A 22,483-nucleotide genomic window follows, 5' to 3' on the forward strand; every position below is an offset into this window, starting at 1 on the left:
CCTGCTTATATTAATTTGCACTGACAAGGGCCAGGGTTGCTTTCTAATTACTGATATATTTCAGCTGGTGTCTTAGCTTTCCATGCATTTTTGCACCTCCCTTTCTTCATGTGTTCAATACTTTTTCCCTGAGTCATTTCACATTATTACACATAACTTAATTTATGGACATCTATGGTTTGATTTCTTTGCATGTGTGGATTGCATAGGTTATTGCTGACATGGTGAACATTTCATTACAATAGCCCCATTACAAATATATTTACTGAGAAAAATGTTGATGTGTTCAATACTTATTTTACCTGCTGTATATTAAAATATAACTGGAATGGGCCCTATATTCAACTACACAGACCACAGTGGCTGGTAGGAAATAGCGCTGTATAACCTGGCTCCTAGGAGAGGTATACAGGGAGACAGGACCCAGCGTTCCCCGAGACCTGTGGCTGCAGAAAAAGGGTTCCGCGTGTCTTTGTGTGGGCTAGGAGAGGAGGAGCAGCTCAGGGACAGCAATTCCGCAGTGGAATGGCGCCCTGTGCTGGGGGAGGGACCGCAGAGAGAGGGCTGACCTCCCCTATGCTGAATTTAACCACCGGGTCTCTGGCCTCTAGTTATGCCCTGCACCAGTATATTATGTACCCTGGTGGGCTAGTGGAGTCCATGATTGAGCGGGGTCTACAACAGCACCTCCGGTCTGTCTCCTGAGACCGGAGGTAAGACAGCATATAACTGCGGATTCCCGCAAGTGGTAGCCCGCCTTACCTGTTCTCCTGAGTCCCGGCTGCAGTCTGAGTCCCCCCCGTGGAACCCGTTAGCAATGCCCCCTGGAGCCCTGTCATAAGTACCAAGCCTGGGGCTGGAGTTGCGGTGCCACAGTGTTGTGATGGAGCAGCAGCACAGACGTCCAAAGGACTGCCTGGTGCTGCTTGCCCTGTCTTTAGTAAAATAAAATAAATCATAAAAGTAAAGCTTAAAGCATCCCCTCTGTTCTAGCGGTGATCCAGCTCCTGCCGGACACCAAGACAAACTGATTGTCTCAGGCTGTGGGCGCCGGTATAGGGGAGGACCAGAACATCCGGGGATTGAAAAGCTTTGCTGTTGGTGTCCGGTCCTCCTATCCACCACCTACACCCCATTGTCTCCCCGTGGATCCCTATGAACCCTGAAGAAGAAATTACAGTATAAACAGAACACAAAAACACATTTCCAAATGCCCAACTGAGAAATGAGGAGTCTGCTTGTCCTGCCTTCAGACAGCACAGGACGATGACCTATTGCCTCAATGACACCAGGGCTGTAGGAGACATGCTATGGTACCTCCATGTATATCCTCCACTCCTCCCTTTTGCACACGAGACACTGACAGGGCGATTACAGAGTCACCAGTCGAGCAAACTGTACACAACAGACACTATAACACACGTGCCACCATTTGTCTGCACTTTTATTGGTTGGATTGGACAGGAAATTAGGTGCAGTGAAATGGGGGGACACCCTATGAAATGACCTAGAGACAAGATTATGACAGCAGCCAATGGCAGATCTTGCTCCTCAGTGTCGTAATAACGTCAGGTCTGGACGAAGTTCACCTGCAGGATGTGTGTGGGGGGAATCTCCAGTTCTGTGTTGATCTAAAAAAAGACAGCAGGGGTGTGATTATCACTAAGATCGGCTGCAATGCACAATCATAGGCCATATGGTAACATGGGACTGCAGTCCACTGCTTGTCATCTAAAATCAGTGATGTCACACACGTGGGCGGGGACTGTTTACTGAACACAGAGAGAGAACTCCCAAGTAGGCACAACACATGGGTTCTATTAATTCCCAGTCAGTAATTATTTGCAGCATAAATGTACAGGTATTCCTACCCCCTCCCCAATGACAAGACGACTGGTGGGAGTGCTGCAGACTGATCAAACCCATTGCAATGAGCCATCATCTCCAGGGGGCCGGGACCAGAGACTAATTGTTACCAGCGCCAGTTGTTCTGGTACGTGGGATTCTCAGATTAAATTGGGGAGAGGGATATTTGTCTGTCACCTGAATCTTGTAGGTGGACGTCTCCATCACATAAAGGCTGGCCTTACTGGTTAGTATGTCCAAGGTATAGCAGTATAAAACCCCAGGCCCCCTCTTCTGGGCCCCCCAACATTACCTCAATACCACCCCTAGCAGCAGCTATAGGAGCCTATAAGACACGACAATCGCGGACCTAACATTCCTTGCTGGGCTGAACCAGGCGTGGATCGTACCATGTATTTATCCAGACCTCTACAGCTATCCGCAAAATGAATGTATGAGCGGGTGTTTTAGAATGATGGGGTGGAAGGTTCTCTCGTCTAGGTCCCTAGTTATGGCTGACTTCGGTGGCTCTACTGTGGTTCCTGCCCCCCTTCTTGCTGGGACTTTCTGCCACCGGTGTATATTCTCTCTAAAGTCTCTTCAAGGATTAAAATGTAAAAATAAAAAAAAACATCTGGGAAGAGTCACAGAGCTGCTGATTCATGGTGTGAAGCACATTAGGAAGCGTGTAGCTGTAACAGATTAGTGACATGGAAATATCATACAGGTAATGAGTATGTGACAGCAGCTACACGGCAGCGGCTGAGGGATTTCTCTGTAATGGTCAGAACAAGGGAAGGCAGGCGCTGAGGTCAGGCTGGAAATGTGACACCGCTGTAATAAGAGGTAAGAACCGTCCTATGGTCACTTATTAGTATTATTATAAGTCTGGCAGCACATGTAAGGATTGTCTTACCCTGGAGTTGAGGTACTGGTGTAACAACATCCTCAGCTCCGTGTTCTGCTGTCTCACCGCTGAGGTCTCAGTAATCAGCTGGGAGCGACTGGTCAGGACATCACTGAAACATACACAAAACTGGTCAGTGGCCGGCTGGAGGGCACGTGTCATATCAGCCTAAGACAGGAGTGACAGAGCGCACACATCACCCGGCCCGGGGAGACATCACTGAGACATACACAGAACTGGTCAGTGGCCGGCTGGAGGGCACGTGTCATATCAGCCTAAGACAGGAGTGACAGAGCGCACACATCAGCCGGCCCGGTGACATCACTGAGACATACACAGAACTGGTCAGTGGCTGGCTGGAGGGCACGTGTCATATCGGCCTAAGACAGGAGTGACAGAGCGCACACATCACCCGGCCCGGGGAGACATCACTGAGACATACACAGAACTGGTCAGTGGCCGGCTGGAGGGCACGTGTCATATCGGCCTAAGACAGGAGTGACAGAGCGCACACATCACCCGGCCCGGTGACATCACTGAGACATACACAGAACTGGTCAGTGGCCGGCTGGAGGGCACGTGTCATATCAGCCTAAGACAGGAGTGACAGAGCGCACACATCAGCCGGCCCGGTGACATCACTGAGACATACACAGAACTGGTCAGTGGCCGGCTGGAGGGCACGTGTCATATCGGCCTAAGACAGGAGTGACAGAGCGCACACATCAGCCGGCCCGGTGACATCACTGAGACATACACAGAACTGGTCAGTGGCCGGCTGGAGGGCACGTGTCATATCAGCCTAAGACAGGACTGACAGAGCGCACACATCACCCGGCCTGGTGACATCACTGAGACATACACAGAACTGGTCAGTGGCCGGCTGGAGGGCACGTGTCATATCAGCCTAAGACAGGACTGACAGAGCGCACACATCACCCGGCCTGGTGACATCACTGAGACATACACAGAACTGGTCAGTGGCCGGCTGGAGGGCACGTGTCATATCAGCCTAAGACAGGACTGACAGAGCGCACACATCAGCCGGCCTGGTGACATCACTGAGACATACACAGAACTGGTTAGTGGCCGGCTGGAGGGCACGTGTCATATCGGCCTAAGACAGGAGTGACAGAGCGCACACATCACCCTGCCTGGTGACATCACTGAGACATACACAGAACTGGTCAGTGGCCGGCTGGAGGGCACGTGTCATATCGGCCTAAGACAGGAGTGACAGAGCGCACACATCACCCGGCCCGGGGAGACATCACTGAGACATACACAGAACTGGTCAGTGGCCGGTTGGAGGGCACGTGTCATATCAGCCTAAGACAGGAGTGACAGAGCGCACACATCACCCGGCCTGGTGACATCACTGAGACATACACAGAACTGGTCAGTGGCCGGCTGGAGGGCACGTGTCATATCAGCCTAAGAAACATAAAAATTAGCAAAAAAGTATAATGTAAAGGTGCACAAATCACATAAATGTTGTATATAATTAAAATATAAGTTTTATTAATTACATATAAAATTAATTTATTCAAAAAGAATGGTGAAATATTTATTTTTATTTTTTAATAAAATCTGTGTCGAAGATTGTGTGTTCTGTAAATAAGGGATTTAGTGATTTAGTGTGCCAATACATATGTAGATTCACAATTTTCCTATTAATTCTGTCTGGATCTTTCATATTATATTTGGCAGCTATTTCAGACCACTGTTCAACAATGAAACAATGTTGCAATATTCTGTGCTAACATTGTATTTTATTTTGTTTGTTACGTAGTAAAATAATTGGATATATAATCAGAATCATCCAGGAATATATGTATATTTTGTCTCCTAAGATATAACAATATGATAATTAGACACAAATAAGATATATTTTAAAGTATATATCTTTGTTCTTTTAGTATAGGAAATAAAGTGCATATCATTTCAGCAGGTTAAGAGGTTATATAGTTCAACAAAATAAAATACAATGTTAGCACAGAATATTGCAACATTGTTTCATTGTTGAACAGTGGTCTGTAATAATTGCCAAATATAATATGAAAGAGCCAGACAGAATTAAATAGGAATATTGTGAATCTATATATATATATTGGCACACACTATGGCCCGTATTCAATTGGAGCGAAAAGTCAGAATCGGTGAAAAAGTTTCGCCGATGATATCATTTCGCTCGATGGAAAAGTATCGCCGTATTCAATTTGAAAGACTTTCTGACTAGGCGGAAACTCAATGCAATGTAATAGGCAAAAAAGTTTTGCCTATGAATAGCAGGCAGAAAAAAGTGCAGAATTGGGGTTTTGGGGTGGAACGTTGCGGGAACCCCCCTGCAACCTTCAGACAGTCCCCCAAAGGGAAACCGTCAAAAAAAAAAAAAAACACTTAAGAACACCCAAAAAAAAATCATATTCAATTTGGGGGCAAAAAAAAAAAAAAAAAAAGTTGGAGGACAAAGTTAAAAACTAGCGAACTAGACTTCAGGGGGGTCCCCCAAGTATGCCCCAAGTGTTTTTTACATTGCATGGGGCTTGCGGCAGGTGGATTTTTCACGATTTTTTCAACTAAACTTCAGCAACTTTTTTTTTTTTTGTTAAATCTTATTGAAATGTTATATACAAAAGACTTATGGTGCATACACACGATCAGATTTTTTCTTCAGATATGGACGATAACGATTTAAAAATCGTTCAGTCGTTCATATCTGAAGGAAAATCGTTCATATCTGACATGCCTGAACGATGGACGATCAACGATGCGCGTTCCCGTTTGTCAGATAACGATATCTGACATCTGATGGGTTTGCAGTCAGACTTGGACGATTCCATTCATTTTAATGCAGTCAATAATCGTTCAAATCGTTCAAATCGTTCAAAAGTTTGGTCAAATCGTCCAAATCGTTCAAATCGTTTAATCGTTCAGTCGTTCATCTGACAAATCTGACCGTGTGTACGCTCCATTATGGTGCATACACACGATCAGATTTTTTCTTCAGATATGGACGATAACGATTTAAAAATCGTTCAGTCGTTCATATCTGATGGAAAATCGTTCATATCTGACATGCCTGAACGATGGACGATCAACGATGCGCGTTCCCGTTTGTCAGATAACGATATCTGACATCTGATGGGTTTGCAGTCAGACTTGGACGATTCCATTCATTTTAATGCAGTCAAAAATCGTTCAATCGTTCAAATCGTTCAAAACTTTGGTCAAATCGTTCAAAAGTTTGGTCAAATCGTCCAAATCGTTCAAATCGTTTAATCGTTCAGTCGTTCATCTGACAAATCTGACAAGTCTGACAAATCTGACCGTGTGTACGCTCCATTATGGTGCATACACACGATCAGATTTTTTCTTCAGATATGGACGATAACGATTTAAAAATCGTTCAGTCGTTCATATCTGATGGAAAATCGTTCATATCTGACATGCCTGAACGATGGACGATCAACGATGCGCGTTCCCGTTTGTCAGATAACGATATCTGACATCTGATGGGTTTGCAGTCAGACTTGGACGATTCCATTCATTTTAATGCAGTCAAAAATCGTTCAATCGTTCAAATCGTTCAAAACTTTGGTCAAATCGTTCAAAAGTTTGGTCAAATCGTCCAAATCGTTCAAATCGTTTAATCGTTCAGTCGTTCATCTGACAAATCTGACAAGTCTGACAAATCTGACCGTGTGTACGCTCCATTATGGTGCATACACACGATCAGATTTTTTCTTCAGATATGGACGATAACGATTTAAAAATCGTTCAGTCGTTCATATCTGATGGAAAATCGTTCATATCTGACATGCCTGAACGATGGACGATCAACGATGCGCGTTCCCGTTTGTCAGATAACGATATCTGACATCTGATGGGTTTGCAGTCAGACTTGGACGATTCCATTCATTTTAATGCAGTCAAAAATCGTTCAATCGTTCAAATCGTTCAAAACTTTGGTCAAATCGTTCAAAAGTTTGGTCAAATCGTCCAAATCGTTCAAATCGTTTAATCGTTCAGTCGTTCATCTGACAAATCTGACAAGTCTGACAAATCTGACCGTGTGTACGCTCCATTATGGTGCATACACACAATCAGATTTTTTCTTCAGATATGGACGATAACGATTTAAAAATCGTTCAGTCGTTCATATCTGAAGGAAAATCGTTCATATCTGACATGCCTGAACGATGGACGATCAACGACGCGCGTTCCCGTTTGTCAGATAACGATATCTGACATCTGATGGGTTTGCAGTCAGACTTGGACGATTCCATTCATTTTAATGCAGTCAATAATCGTTCAAATCGTTCAAATCGTTCAAAAGTTTGGTCAAATCGTCCAAATCGTTCAAATCGTTTAATCGTTCAGTCGTTCATCTGACAAATCTGACAAGTCTGACAAATCTGACCGTGTGTACGCTCCATTATGGTGCATACACACGATCAGATTTTTTCTTCAGATATGGACGATAACGATTTAAAAATCGTTCAGTCGTTCATATCTGATGGAAAATCGTTCATATCTGACATGCCTGAACGATGGACGATCAACGATGCGCGTTCCCGTTTGTCAGATAACGATATCTGACATCTGATGGGTTTGCAGTCAGACTTGGACGATTCCATTCATTTTAATGCAGTCAAAAATCGTTCAATCGTTCAAATCGTTCAAAACTTTGGTCAAATCGTTCAAAAGTTTGGTCAAATCGTCCAAATCGTTCAAATCGTTTAATCGTTCAGTCGTTCATCTGACAAATCTGACAAGTCTGACAAATCTGACCGTGTGTACGCTCCATTATGGTGCATACACACGATCAGATTTTTTCTTCAGATATGGACGATAACGATTTAAAAATCGTTCAGTCGTTCATATCTGATGGAAAATCGTTCATATCTGACATGCCTGAACGATGGACGATCAACGATGCGCGTTCCCGTTTGTCAGATAACGATATCTGACATCTGATGGGTTTGCAGTCAGACTTGGACGATTCCATTCATTTTAATGCAGTCAAAAATCGTTCAATCGTTCAAATCGTTCAAAACTTTGGTCAAATCGTTCAAAAGTTTGGTCAAATCGTCCAAATCGTTCAAATCGTTTAATCGTTCAGTCGTTCATCTGACAAATCTGACAAGTCTGACAAATCTGACCGTGTGTACGCTCCATTATGGTGCATACACACGATCAGATTTTTTCTTCAGATATGGACGATAACGATTTAAAAATCGTTCAGTCGTTCATATCTGATGGAAAATCGTTCATATCTGACATGCCTGAACGATGGACGATCAACGATGCGCGTTCCCGTTTGTCAGATAACGATATCTGACATCTGATGGGTTTGCAGTCAGACTTGGACGATTCCATTCATTTTAATGCAGTCAAAAATCGTTCAATCGTTCAAATCGTTCAAAACTTTGGTCAAATCGTTCAAAAGTTTGGTCAAATCGTCCAAATCGTTCAAATCGTTTAATCGTTCAGTCGTTCATCTGACAAATCTGACAAGTCTGACAAATCTGACCGTGTGTACGCTCCATTATGGTGCATACACACGATCAGATTTTTTCTTCAGATATGGACGATAACGATTTAAAAATCGTTCAGTCGTTCATATCTGATGGAAAATCGTTCATATCTGACATGCCTGAACGATGGACGATCAACGATGCGCGTTCCCGTTTGTCAGATAACGATATCTGACATCTGATGGGTTTGCAGTCAGACTTGGACGATTCCATTCATTTTAATGCAGTCAAAAATCGTTCAATCGTTCAAATCGTTCAAAACTTTGGTCAAATCGTTCAAAAGTTTGGTCAAATCGTCCAAATCGTTCAAATCGTTTAATCGTTCAGTCGTTCATCTGACAAATCTGACAAGTCTGACAAATCTGACCGTGTGTACGCTCCATTATGGTGCATACACACAATCAGATTTTTTCTTCAGATATGGACGATAACGATTTAAAAATCGTTCAGTCGTTCATATCTGAAGGAAAATCGTTCATATCTGACATGCCTGAACGATGGACGATCAACGACGCGCGTTCCCGTTTGTCAGATAACGATATCTGACATCTGATGGGTTTGCAGTCAGACTTGGACGATTCCATTCATTTTAATGCAGTCAATAATCGTTCAAATCGTTCAAATCGTTCAAAAGTTTGGTCAAATCGTCCAAATCGTTCAAATCGTTTAATCGTTCAGTCGTTCATCTGACAAATCTGACAAGTCTGACAAATCTGACCGTGTGTACGCTCCATTATGGTGCATACACACGATCAGATTTTTTCTTCAGATATGGACGATAACGATTTAAAAATCGTTCAGTCGTTCATATCTGATGGAAAATCGTTCATATCTGACATGCCTGAACGATGGACGATCAACGATGCGCGTTCCCGTTTGTCAGATAACGATATCTGACATCTGATGGGTTTGCAGTCAGACTTGGACGATTCCATTCATTTTAATGCAGTCAAAAATCGTTCAATCGTTCAAATCGTTCAAAACTTTGGTCAAATCGTTCAAAAGTTTGGTCAAATCGTCCAAATCGTTCAAATCGTTTAATCGTTCAGTCGTTCATCTGACAAATCTGACAAGTCTGACAAATCTGACCGTGTGTACGCTCCATTATGGTGCATACACACGATCAGATTTTTTCTTCAGATATGGACGATAACGATTTAAAAATCGTTCAGTCGTTCATATCTGATGGAAAATCGTTCATATCTGACATGCCTGAACGATGGACGATCAACGATGCGCGTTCCCGTTTGTCAGATAACGATATCTGACATCTGATGGGTTTGCAGTCAGACTTGGACGATTCCATTCATTTTAATGCAGTCAAAAATCGTTCAATCGTTCAAATCGTTCAAAACTTTGGTCAAATCGTTCAAAAGTTTGGTCAAATCGTCCAAATCGTTCAAATCGTTTAATCGTTCAGTCGTTCATCTGACAAATCTGACAAGTCTGACAAATCTGACCGTGTGTACGCTCCATTATGGTGCATACACACGATCAGATTTTTTCTTCAGATATGGACGATAACGATTTAAAAATCGTTCAGTCGTTCATATCTGATGGAAAATCGTTCATATCTGACATGCCTGAACGATGGACGATCAACGATGCGCGTTCCCGTTTGTCAGATAACGATATCTGACATCTGATGGGTTTGCAGTCAGACTTGGACGATTCCATTCATTTTAATGCAGTCAAAAATCGTTCAATCGTTCAAATCGTTCAAAACTTTGGTCAAATCGTTCAAAAGTTTGGTCAAATCGTCCAAATCGTTCAAATCGTTTAATCGTTCAGTCGTTCATCTGACAAATCTGACAAGTCTGACAAATCTGACCGTGTGTACGCTCCATTATGGTGCATACACACAATCAGATTTTTTCTTCAGATATGGACGATAACGATTTAAAAATCGTTCAGTCGTTCATATCTGAAGGAAAATCGTTCATATCTGACATGCCTGAACGATGGACGATCAACGACGCGCGTTCCCGTTTGTCAGATAACGATATCTGACATCTGATGGGTTTGCAGTCAGACTTGGACGATTCCATTCATTTTAATGCAGTCAAAAATCGTTCAATCGTTCAAATCGTTCAAAAGTTTGGTCAAATCGTTCAAAAGTTTGGTCAAATCGTCCAAATCGTTCAAATCGTTTAATCGTTCAGTCGTTCATCTGACAAATCTGACAAGTCTGACAAATCTGACCGTGTGTACGCTCCATTATGGTGCATACACACGATCAGATTTTTTCTTCAGATATGGACGATAACGATTTAAAAATCGTTCAGTCGTTCATATCTGATGGAAAATCGTTCATATCTGACATGCCTGAACGATGGACGATCAACGATGCGCGTTCCCGTTTGTCAGATAACGATATCTGACATCTGATGGGTTTGCAGTCAGACTTGGACGATTCCATTCATTTTAATGCAGTCAAAAATCGTTCAATCGTTCAAATCGTTCAAAACTTTGGTCAAATCGTTCAAAAGTTTGGTCAAATCGTCCAAATCGTTCAAATCGTTTAATCGTTCAGTCGTTCATCTGACAAATCTGACAAGTCTGACAAATCTGACCGTGTGTACGCTCCATTATGGTGCATACACACGATCAGATTTTTTCTTCAGATATGGACGATAACGATTTAAAAATCGTTCAGTCGTTCATATCTGATGGAAAATCGTTCATATCTGACATGCCTGAACGATGGACGATCAACGATGCGCGTTCCCGTTTGTCAGATAACGATATCTGACATCTGATGGGTTTGCAGTCAGACTTGGACGATTCCATTCATTTTAATGCAGTCAAAAATCGTTCAATCGTTCAAATCGTTCAAAACTTTGGTCAAATCGTTCAAAAGTTTGGTCAAATCGTCCAAATCGTTCAAATCGTTTAATCGTTCAGTCGTTCATCTGACAAATCTGACAAGTCTGACAAATCTGACCGTGTGTACGCTCCATTATGGTGCATACACACAATCAGATTTTTTCTTCAGATATGGACGATAACGATTTAAAAATCGTTCAGTCGTTCATATCTGAAGGAAAATCGTTCATATCTGACATGCCTGAACGATGGACGATCAACGATGCGCGTTCCCGTTTGTCAGATAACGATATCTGACATCTGATGGGTTTGCAGTCAGACTTGGACGATTCCATTCATTTTAATGCAGTCAAAAATCGTTCAATCGTTCAAATCGTTCAAAACTTTGGTCAAATCGTTCAAAAGTTTGGTCAAATCGTCCAAATCGTTCAAATCGTTTAATCGTTCAGTCGTTCATCTGACAAATCTGACAAGTCTGACAAATCTGACCGTGTGTACGCTCCATTATGGTGCATACACACGATCAGATTTTTTCTTCAGATATGGACGATAACGATTTAAAAATCGTTCAGTCGTTCATATCTGATGGAAAATCGTTCATATCTGACATGCCTGAACGATGGACGATCAACGATGCGCGTTCCCGTTTGTCAGATAACGATATCTGACATCTGATGGGTTTGCAGTCAGACTTGGACGATTCCATTCATTTTAATGCAGTCAAAAATCGTTCAATCGTTCAAATCGTTCAAAACTTTGGTCAAATCGTTCAAAAGTTTGGTCAAATCGTCCAAATCGTTCAAATCGTTTAATCGTTCAGTCGTTCATCTGACAAATCTGACAAGTCTGACAAATCTGACCGTGTGTACGCTCCATTATGGTGCATACACACGATCAGATTTTTTCTTCAGATATGGACGATAACGATTTAAAAATCGTTCAGTCGTTCATATCTGATGGAAAATCGTTCATATCTGACATGCCTGAACGATGGACGATCAACGATGCGCGTTCCCGTTTGTCAGATAACGATATCTGACATCTGATGGGTTTGCAGTCAGACTTGGACGATTCCATTCATTTTAATGCAGTCAAAAATCGTTCAATCGTTCAAATCGTTCAAAACTTTGGTCAAATCGTTCAAAAGTTTGGTCAAATCGTCCAAATCGTTCAAATCGTTTAATCGTTCAGTCGTTCATCTGACAAATCTGACAAGTCTGACAAATCTGACCGTGTGTACGCTCCATTATGGTGCATACACACAATCAGATTTTTTCTTCAGATATGGACGATAACGATTTAAAAATCGTTCAGTCGTTCATATCTGAAGGAAAATCGTTCATATCTGACATGCCTGAACGATGGACGATCAACGACGCGCGTTCCCGTTTGTCAGATAACGATATCTGACATCTGATGGGTTTGCAGTCAGACTTGGACGATTCCATTCATTTTAATGCAGTCAATAATCGTTCAAATCGTTCAAATCGTTCAAAAGTTTGGTCAAATCGTCCAAATCGTTCAAATCGTTTAATCGTTCAGTCGTTCATCTGACAAATCTGACAAGTCTGACAAATCTGACCGTGTGTACGCTCCATTATGGTGCATACACACGATCAGATTTTTTCTTCAGATATGGACGATAACGATTTAAAAATCGTTCAGTCGTTCATATCTGATGGAAAATCGTTCATATCTGACATGCCTGAACGATGGACGATCAACGATGCGCGTTCCCGTTTGTCAGATAACGATATCTGACATCTGATGGGTTTGCAGTCAGACTTGGACGATTCCATTCATTTTAATGCAGTCAAAAATCGTTCAATCGTTCAAATCGTTCAAAACTTTGGTCAAATCGTTCAAAAGTTTGGTCAAATCGTCCAAATCGTTCAAATCGTTTAATCGTTCAGTCGTTCATCTGACAAATCTGACAAGTCTGACAAATCTGACCGTGTGTACGCTCCATTATGGTGCATACACACGATCAGATTTTTTCTTCAGATATGGACGATAACGATTTAAAAATCGTTCAGTCGTTCATATCTGATGGAAAATCGTTCATATCTGACATGCCTGAACGATGGACGATCAACGATGCGCGTTCCCGTTTGTCAGATAACGATATCTGACATCTGATGGGTTTGCAGTCAGACTTGGACGATTCCATTCATTTTAATGCAGTCAAAAATCGTTCAATCGTTCAAATCGTTCAAAACTTTGGTCAAATCGTTCAAAAGTTTGGTCAAATCGTCCAAATCGTTCAAATCGTTTAATCGTTCAGTCGTTCATCTGACAAATCTGACAAGTCTGACAAATCTGACCGTGTGTACGCTCCATTATGGTGCATACACACGATCAGATTTTTTCTTCAGATATGGACGATAACGATTTAAAAATCGTTCAGTCGTTCATATCTGATGGAAAATCGTTCATATCTGACATGCCTGAACGATGGACGATCAACGATGCGCGTTCCCGTTTGTCAGATAACGATATCTGACATCTGATGGGTTTGCAGTCAGACTTGGACGATTCCATTCATTTTAATGCAGTCAAAAATCGTTCAATCGTTCAAATCGTTCAAAACTTTGGTCAAATCGTTCAAAAGTTTGGTCAAATCGTCCAAATCGTTCAAATCGTTTAATCGTTCAGTCGTTCATCTGACAAATCTGACAAGTCTGACAAATCTGACCGTGTGTACGCTCCATTATGGTGCATACACACAATCAGATTTTTTCTTCAGATATGGACGATAACGATTTAAAAATCGTTCAGTCGTTCATATCTGAAGGAAAATCGTTCATATCTGACATGCCTGAACGATGGACGATCAACGACGCGCGTTCCCGTTTGTCAGATAACGATATCTGACATCTGATGGGTTTGCAGTCAGACTTGGACGATTCCATTCATTTTAATGCAGTCAATAATCGTTCAAATCGTTCAAATCGTTCAAAAGTTTGGTCAAATCGTCCAAATCGTTCAAATCGTTTAATCGTTCAGTCGTTCATCTGACAAATCTGACAAGTCTGACAAATCTGACCGTGTGTACGCTCCATTATGGTGCATACACACAATCAGATTTTTTCTTCAGATATGGACGATAACGATTTAAAAATCGTTCAGTCGTTCATATCTGAAGGAAAATCGTTCATATCTGACATGCCTGAACGATGGACGATCAACGACGCGCGTTCCCGTTTGTCAGATAACGATATCTGACATCTGATGGGTTTGCAGTCAGACTTGGACGATTCCATTCATTTTAATGCAGTCAATAATCGTTCAAATCGTTCAAATCGTTCAAAAGTTTGGTCAAATCGTCCAAATCGTTCAAATCGTTTAATCGTTCAGTCGTTCATCTGACAAATCTGACAAGTCTGACAAATCTGACCGTGTGTACGCTCCATTATGGTGCATACACACAATCAGATTTTTTCTTCAGATATGGACGATAACGATTTAAAAATCGTTCAGTCGTTCATATCTGAAGGAAAATCGTTCATATCTGACATGCCTGAACGATGGACGATCAACGACGCGCGTTCCCGTTTGTCAGATAACGATATCTGACATCTGATGGGTTTGCAGTCAGACTTGGACGATTCCATTCATTTTAATGCAGTCAATAATCGTTCAAATCGTTCAAATCGTTCAAAAGTTTGGTCAAATCGTCCAAATCGTTCAAATCGTTTAATCGTTCAGTCGTTCATCTGACAAATCTGACAAGTCTGACAAATCTGACCGTGTGTACGCTCCATTATGGTGCATACACACAATCAGATTTTTTCTTCAGATATGGACGATAACGATTTAAAAATCGTTCAGTCGTTCATATCTGAAGGAAAATCGTTCATATCTGACATGCCTGAACGATGGACGATCAACGACGCGCGTTCCCGTTTGTCAGATAACGATATCTGACATCTGATGGGTTTGCAGTCAGACTTGGACGATTCCATTCATTTTAATGCAGTCAATAATCGTTCAAATCGTTCAAATCGTTCAAAAGTTTGGTCAAATCGTCCAAATCGTTCAAATCGTTTAATCGTTCAGTCGTTCATCTGACAAATCTGACAAGTCTGACAAATCTGACCGTGTGTACGCTCCATTATGGTGCATACACACGATCAGATTTTTTCTTCAGATATGGACGATAACGATTTAAAAATCGTTCAGTCGTTCATATCTGAAGGAAAATCGTTCATATCTGACATGCCTGAACGATGGACGATCAACGATGCGCGTTCCCGTTTGTCAGATAACGATATCTGACATCTGATGGGTTTGCAGTCAGACTTGGACGATTCCATTCATTTTAATGCAGTCAATAATCGTTCAAATCGTTCAAATCGTTCAAAAGTTTGGTCAAATCGTCCAAATCGTTCAAATCGTTTAATCGTTCAGTCGTTCATCTGACAAATCTGACAAGTCTGACAAATCTGACCGTGTGTACGCTCCATTATGGTGCATACACACGATCAGATTTTTTCTTCAGATATGGACGATAACGATTTAAAAATCGTTCAGTCGTTCATATCTGAAGGAAAATCGTTCATATCTGACATGCCTGAACGATGGACGATCAACGACGCGCGTTCCCGTTTGTCAGATAACGATATCTGACATCTGATGGGTTTGCAGTCAGACTTGGACGATTCCATTCATTTTAATGCAGTCAATAATCGTTCAAATCGTTCAAATCGTTCAAAAGTTTGGTCAAATCGTCCAAATCGTTCAAATCGTTTAATCGTTCAGTCGTTCATCTGACAAATCTGACAAGTCTGACAAATCTGACCGTGTGTACGCTCCATTATGGTGCATACACACGATCAGATTTTTTCTTCAGATATGGACGATAACGATTTAAAAATCGTTCAGTCGTTCATATCTGAAGGAAAATCGTTCATATCTGACATGCCTGAACGATGGACGATCAACGACGCGCGTTCCCGTTTGTCAGATAACGATATCTGACATCTGATGGGTTTGCAGTCAGACTTGGACGATTCCATTCATTTTAATGCAGTCAATAATCGTTCAAATCGTTCAAATCGTTCAAAAGTTTGGTCAAATCGTCCAAATCGTTCAAATCGTTTAATCGTTCAGTCGTTCATCTGACAAATCTGACAAGTCTGACAAATCTGACCGTGTGTACGCTCCATTATGGTGCATACACACGATCAGATTTTTTCTTCAGATATGGACGATAACGATTTAAAAATCGTTCAGTCGTTCATATCTGAAGGAAAATCGTTCATATCTGACATGCCTGAACGATGGACGATCAACGACGCGCGTTCCCGTTTGTCAGATAACGATATCTGACATCTGATGGGTTTGCAGTCAGACTTGGACGATTCCATTCATTTTAATGCAGTCAATAATCGTTCAAATCGTTCAAATCGTTCAAAAGTTTGGTCAAATCGTCCAAATCGTTCAAATCGTTTAATCGTTCAGTCGTTCATCTGACAAATCTGACAAGTCTGACAAATCTGACCGTGTGTACGCTCCATTATGGTGCATACACACGATCAGATTTTTTCTTCAGATATGGACGATAACGATTTAAAAATCGTTCAGTCGTTCATATCTGAAGGAAAATCGTTCATATCTGACATGCCTGAACGATGGACGATCAACGACGCGCGTTCCCGTTTGTCAGATAACGATATCTGACATCTGATGGGTTTGCAGTCAGACTTGGACGATTCCATTCATTTTAATGCAGTCAATAATCGTTCAAATCGTTCAAATCGTTCAAAAGTTTGGTCAAATCGTCCAAATCGTTCAAATCGTTTAATCGTTCAGTCGTTCATCTGACAAATCTGACAAGTCTGACAAATCTGACCGTGTGTACGCTCCATTATGGTGCATACACACGATCAGATTTTTTCTTCAGATATGGACGATAACGATTTAAAAATCGTTCAGTCGTTCATATCTGAAGGAAAATCGTTCATATCTGACATGCCTGAACGATGGACGATCAACGACGCGCGTTCCCGTTTGTCAGATAACGATATCTGACATCTGATGGGTTTGCAGTCAGACTTGGACGATTCCATTCATTTTAATGCAGTCAATAATCGTTCAAATCGTTCAAATCGTTCAAAAGTTTGGTCAAATCGTCCAAATCGTTCAAATCGTTTAATCGTTCAGTCGTTCATCTGACAAATCTGACAAGTCTGACAAATCTGACCGTGTGTACGCTCCATTATGGTGCATACACACGATCAGATTTTTTCTTCAGATATGGACGATAACGATTTAAAAATCGTTCAGTCGTTCATATCTGAAGGAAAATCGTTCATATCTGACATGCCTGAACGATGGACGATCAACGACGCGCGTTCCCGTTTGTCAGATAACGATATCTGACATCTGATGGGTTTGCAGTCAGACTTGGACGATTCCATTCATTTTAATGCAGTCAATAATCGTTCAAATCGTTCAAATCGTTCAAAAGTTTGGTCAAATCGTCCAAATCGTTCAAATCGTTTAATCGTTCAGTCGTTCATCTGACAAATCTGACAAGTCTGACAAATCTGACCGTGTGTACGCTCCATTATGGTGCATACACACGATCAGATTTTTTCTTCAGATATGGACGATAACGATTTAAAAATCGTTCAGTCGTTCATATCTGAAGGAAAATCGTTCATATCTGACATGCCTGAACGATGGACGATCAACGACGCGCGTTCCCGTTTGTCAGATAACGATATCTGACATCTGATGGGTTTGCAGTCAGACTTGGACGATTCCATTCATTTTAATGCAGTCAATAATCGTTCAAATCGTTCAAATCGTTCAAAAGTTTGGTCAAATCGTCCAAATCGTTCAAATCGTTTAATCGTTCAGTCGTTCATCTGACAAATCTGACAAGTCTGACAAATCTGACCGTGTGTACGCTCCATTATGGTGCATACACACGATCAGATTTTTTCTTCAGATATGGACGATAACGATTTAAAAATCGTTCAGTCGTTCATATCTGAAGGAAAATCGTTCATATCTGACATGCCTGAACGATGGACGATCAACGACGCGCGTTCCCGTTTGTCAGATAACGATATCTGACATCTGATGGGTTTGCAGTCAGACTTGGACGATTCCATTCATTTTAATGCAGTCAATAATCGTTCAAATCGTTCAAATCGTTCAAAAGTTTGGTCAAATCGTCCAAATCGTTCAAATCGTTTAATCGTTCAGTCGTTCATCTGACAAATCTGACAAGTCTGACAAATCTGACCGTGTGTACGCTCCATTATGGTGCATACACACGATCAGATTTTTTCTTCAGATATGGACGATAACGATTTAAAAATCGTTCAGTCGTTCATATCTGATGGAAAATCGTTCATATCTGACATGCCTGAACGATGGACGATCAACGATGCGCGTTCCCGTTTGTCAGATAACGATATCTGACATCTGATGGGTTTGCAGTCAGACTTGGACGATTCCATTCATTTTAATGCAGTCAATAATCGTTCAAATCGTTCAAATCGTTCAAAAGTTTGGTCAAATCGTCCAAATCGTTCAAATCGTTTAATCGTTCAGTCGTTCATCTGACAAATCTGACAAGTCTGACAAATCTGACCGTGTGTACGCTCCATTATGGTGCATACACACGATCAGATTTTTTCTTCAGATATGGACGATAACGATTTAAAAATCGTTCAGTCGTTCATATCTGAAGGAAAATCGTTCATATCTGACATGCCTGAACGATGGACGATCAACGACGCGCGTTCCCGTTTGTCAGATAACGATATCTGACATCTGATGGGTTTGCAGTCAGACTTGGACGATTCCATTCATTTTAATGCAGTCAATAATCGTTCAAATCGTTCAAATCGTTCAAAAGTTTGGTCAAATCGTCCAAATCGTTCAAATCGTTTAATCGTTCAGTCGTTCATCTGACAAATCTGACAAGTCTGACAAATCTGACCGTGTGTACGCTCCATTATGGTGCATACACACGATCAGATTTTTTCTTCAGATATGGACGATAACGATTTAAAAATCGTTCAGTCGTTCATATCTGATGGAAAATCGTTCATATCTGACATGCCTGAACGATGGACGATCAACGATGCGCGTTCCCGTTTGTCAGATAACGATATCTGACATCTGATGGGTTTGCAGTCAGACTTGGACGATTCCATTCATTTTAATGCAGTCAATAATCGTTCAAATCGTTCAAATCGTTCAAAAGTTTGGTCAAATCGTCCAAATCGTTCAAATCGTTTAATCGTTCAGTCGTTCATCTGACAAATCTGACAAGTCTGACAAATCTGACCGTGTGTACGCTCCATTATGGTGCATACACACGATCAGATTTTTTCTTCAGATATGGACGATAACGATTTAAAAATCGTTCAGTCGTTCATATCTGAAGGAAAATCGTTCATATCTGACATGCCTGAACGATGGACGATCAACGACGCGCGTTCCCGTTTGTCAGATAACGATATCTGACATCTGATGGGTTTGCAGTCAGACTTGGACGATTCCATTCATTTTAATGCAGTCAATAATCGTTCAAATCGTTCAAATCGTTCAAAAGTTTGGTCAAATCGTCCAAATCGTTCAAATCGTTTAATCGTTCAGTCGTTCATCTGACAAATCTGACAAGTCTGACAAATCTGACCGTGTGTACGCTCCATTATGGTGCATACACACGATCAGATTTTTTCTTCAGATATGGACGATAACGATTTAAAAATCGTTCAGTCGTTCATATCTGAAGGAAAATCGTTCATATCTGACATGCCTGAACGATGGACGATCAACGACGCGCGTTCCCGTTTGTCAGATAACGATATCTGACATCTGATGGGTTTGCAGTCAGACTTGGACGATTCCATTCATTTTAATGCAGTCAATAATCGTTCAAATCGTTCAAATCGTTCAAAAGTTTGGTCAAATCGTCCAAATCGTTCAAATCGTTTAATCGTTCAGTCGTTCATCTGACAAATCTGACAAGTCTGACAAATCTGACCGTGTGTACGCTCCATTATGGTGCATACACACGATCAGATTTTTTCTTCAGATATGGACGATAACGATTTAAAAATCGTTCAGTCGTTCATATCTGAAGGAAAATCGTTCATATCTGACATGCCTGAACGATGGACGATCAACGATGCGCGTTCCCGTTTGTCAGATAACGATATCTGACATCTGATGGGTTTGCAGTCAGACTTGGACGATTCCATTCATTTTAATGCAGTCAATAATCGTTCAAATCGTTCAAAAGTTTGGTCAAATCGTCCAAATCGTTCAAATCGTTTAATCGTTCAGTCGTTCATCTGACAAATCTGACAAGTCTGACAAATCTGACCGTGTGTACGCTCCATTATGGTGCATACACACGATCAGATTTTTTCTTCAGATATGGACGATAACGATTTAAAAATCGTTCAGTCGTTCATATCTGAAGGAAAATCGTTCATATCTGACATGCCTGAACGATGGACGATCAACGATGCGCGTTCCCGTTTGTCAGATAACGATATCTGACATCTGATGGGTTTGCAGTCAGACTTGGACGATTCCATTCATTTTAATGCAGTCAATAATCGTTCAAATCGTTCAAATCGTTCAAAAGTTTGGTCAAATCGTCCAAATCGTTCAAATCGTTTAATCGTTCAGTCGTTCATCTGACAAATCTGACAAGTCTGACAAATCTGACCGTGTGTACGCTCCATTATGGTGCATACACACGATCAGATTTTTTCTTCAGATATGGACGATAACGATTTAAAAATCGTTCAGTCGTTCATATCTGAAGGAAAATCGTTCATATCTGACATGCCTGAACGATGGACGATCAACGATGCGCGTTCCCGTTTGTCAGATAACGATATCTGACATCTGATGGGTTTGCAGTCAGACTTGGACGATTCCATTCATTTTAATGCAGTCAATAATCGTTCAAATCGTTCAAATCGTTCAAAAGTTTGGTCAAATCGTCCAAATCGTTCAAATCGTTTAATCGTTCAGTCGTTCATCTGACAAATCTGACAAGTCTGACAAATCTGACCGTGTGTACGCTCCATTATGGTGCATACACACGATCAGATTTTTTCTTCAGATATGGACGATAACGATTTAAAAATCGTTCAGTCGTTCATATCTGAAGGAAAATCGTTCATATCTGACATGCCTGAACGATGGACGATCAACGATGCGCGTTCCCGTTTGTCAGATAACGATATCTGACATCTGATGGGTTTGCAGTCAGACTTGGACGATTCCATTCATTTTAATGCAGTCAATAATCGTTCAAATCGTTCAAATCGTTCAAAAGTTTGGTCAAATCGTCCAAATCGTTCAAATCGTTTAATCGTTCAGTCGTTCATCTGACAAATCTGACAAGTCTGACAAATCTGACCGTGTGTACGCTCCATTATGGTGCATACACACGATCAGATTTTTTCTTCAGATATGGACGATAACGATTTAAAAATCGTTCAGTCGTTCATATCTGAAGGAAAATCGTTCATATCTGACATGCCTGAACGATGGACGATCAACGATGCGCGTTCCCGTTTGTCAGATAACGATATCTGACATCTGATGGGTTTGCAGTCAGACTTGGACGATTCCATTCATTTTAATGCAGTCAATAATCGTTCAAATCGTTCAAATCGTTCAAAAGTTTGGTCAAATCGTCCAAATCGTTCAAATCGTTTAATCGTTCAGTCGTTCATCTGACAAATCTGACAAGTCTGACAAATCTGACCGTGTGTACGCTCCATTATGGTGCATACACACGATCAGATTTTTTCTTCAGATATGGACGATAACGATTTAAAAATCGTTCAGTCGTTCATATCTGAAGGAAAATCGTTCATATCTGACATGCCTGAACGATGGACGATCAACGACGCGCGTTCCCGTTTGTCAGATAACGATATCTGACATCTGATGGGTTTGCAGTCAGACTTGGACGATTCCATTCATTTTAATGCAGTCAATAATCGTTCAAATCGTTCAAATCGTTCAAAAGTTTGGTCAAATCGTCCAAATCGTTCAAATCGTTTAATCGTTCAGTCGTTCATCTGACAAATCTGACAAGTCTGACAAATCTGACCGTGTGTACGCTCCATTATGGTGCATACACACGATCAGATTTTTTCTTCAGATATGGACGATAACGATTTAAAAATCGTTCAGTCGTTCATATCTGAAGGAAAATCGTTCATATCTGACATGCCTGAACGATGGACGATCAACGATGCGCGTTCCCGTTTGTCAGATAACGATATCTGACATCTGATGGGTTTGCAGTCAGACTTGGACGATTCCATTCATTTTAATGCAGTCAATAATCGTTCAAATCGTTCAA

The 22,483-nt window shown here is 41.3% G+C and overlaps 1 protein-coding gene across 2 annotated transcripts in view; it reads right to left on the minus strand.

Annotated features, from left to right (window-relative positions):
- Positions 1-1,432: 1,432 nt before the first annotated feature.
- The window catches only part of DRC1 (dynein regulatory complex subunit 1), a 183,987-nt gene continuing 162,936 nt past the window's right edge, over positions 1,433-22,483 (minus strand). For both annotated transcript variants that reach the window (XM_088465731.1, XM_088465730.1), the window contains exons 17-18: positions 2,762-2,864; positions 1,433-1,631 (exon numbers count right to left, since the gene is read on the minus strand). In XM_088465731.1, coding sequence (XP_088321857.1) covers positions 1,569-1,631; positions 2,762-2,864 — 166 coding nt within the window. In that variant the 3' untranslated portion in view covers positions 1,433-1,568. The remainder of the gene's footprint in view (positions 1,632-2,761; positions 2,865-22,483) is intronic.

This window comes from Taudactylus pleione, unplaced genomic scaffold (assembly GCF_031769625.1).
Source record: "Taudactylus pleione unplaced genomic scaffold, aTauple2 ptg000063l, whole genome shotgun sequence".
NCBI classification, from domain to species: domain Eukaryota; kingdom Metazoa; phylum Chordata; class Amphibia; order Anura; family Myobatrachidae; genus Taudactylus; species Taudactylus pleione.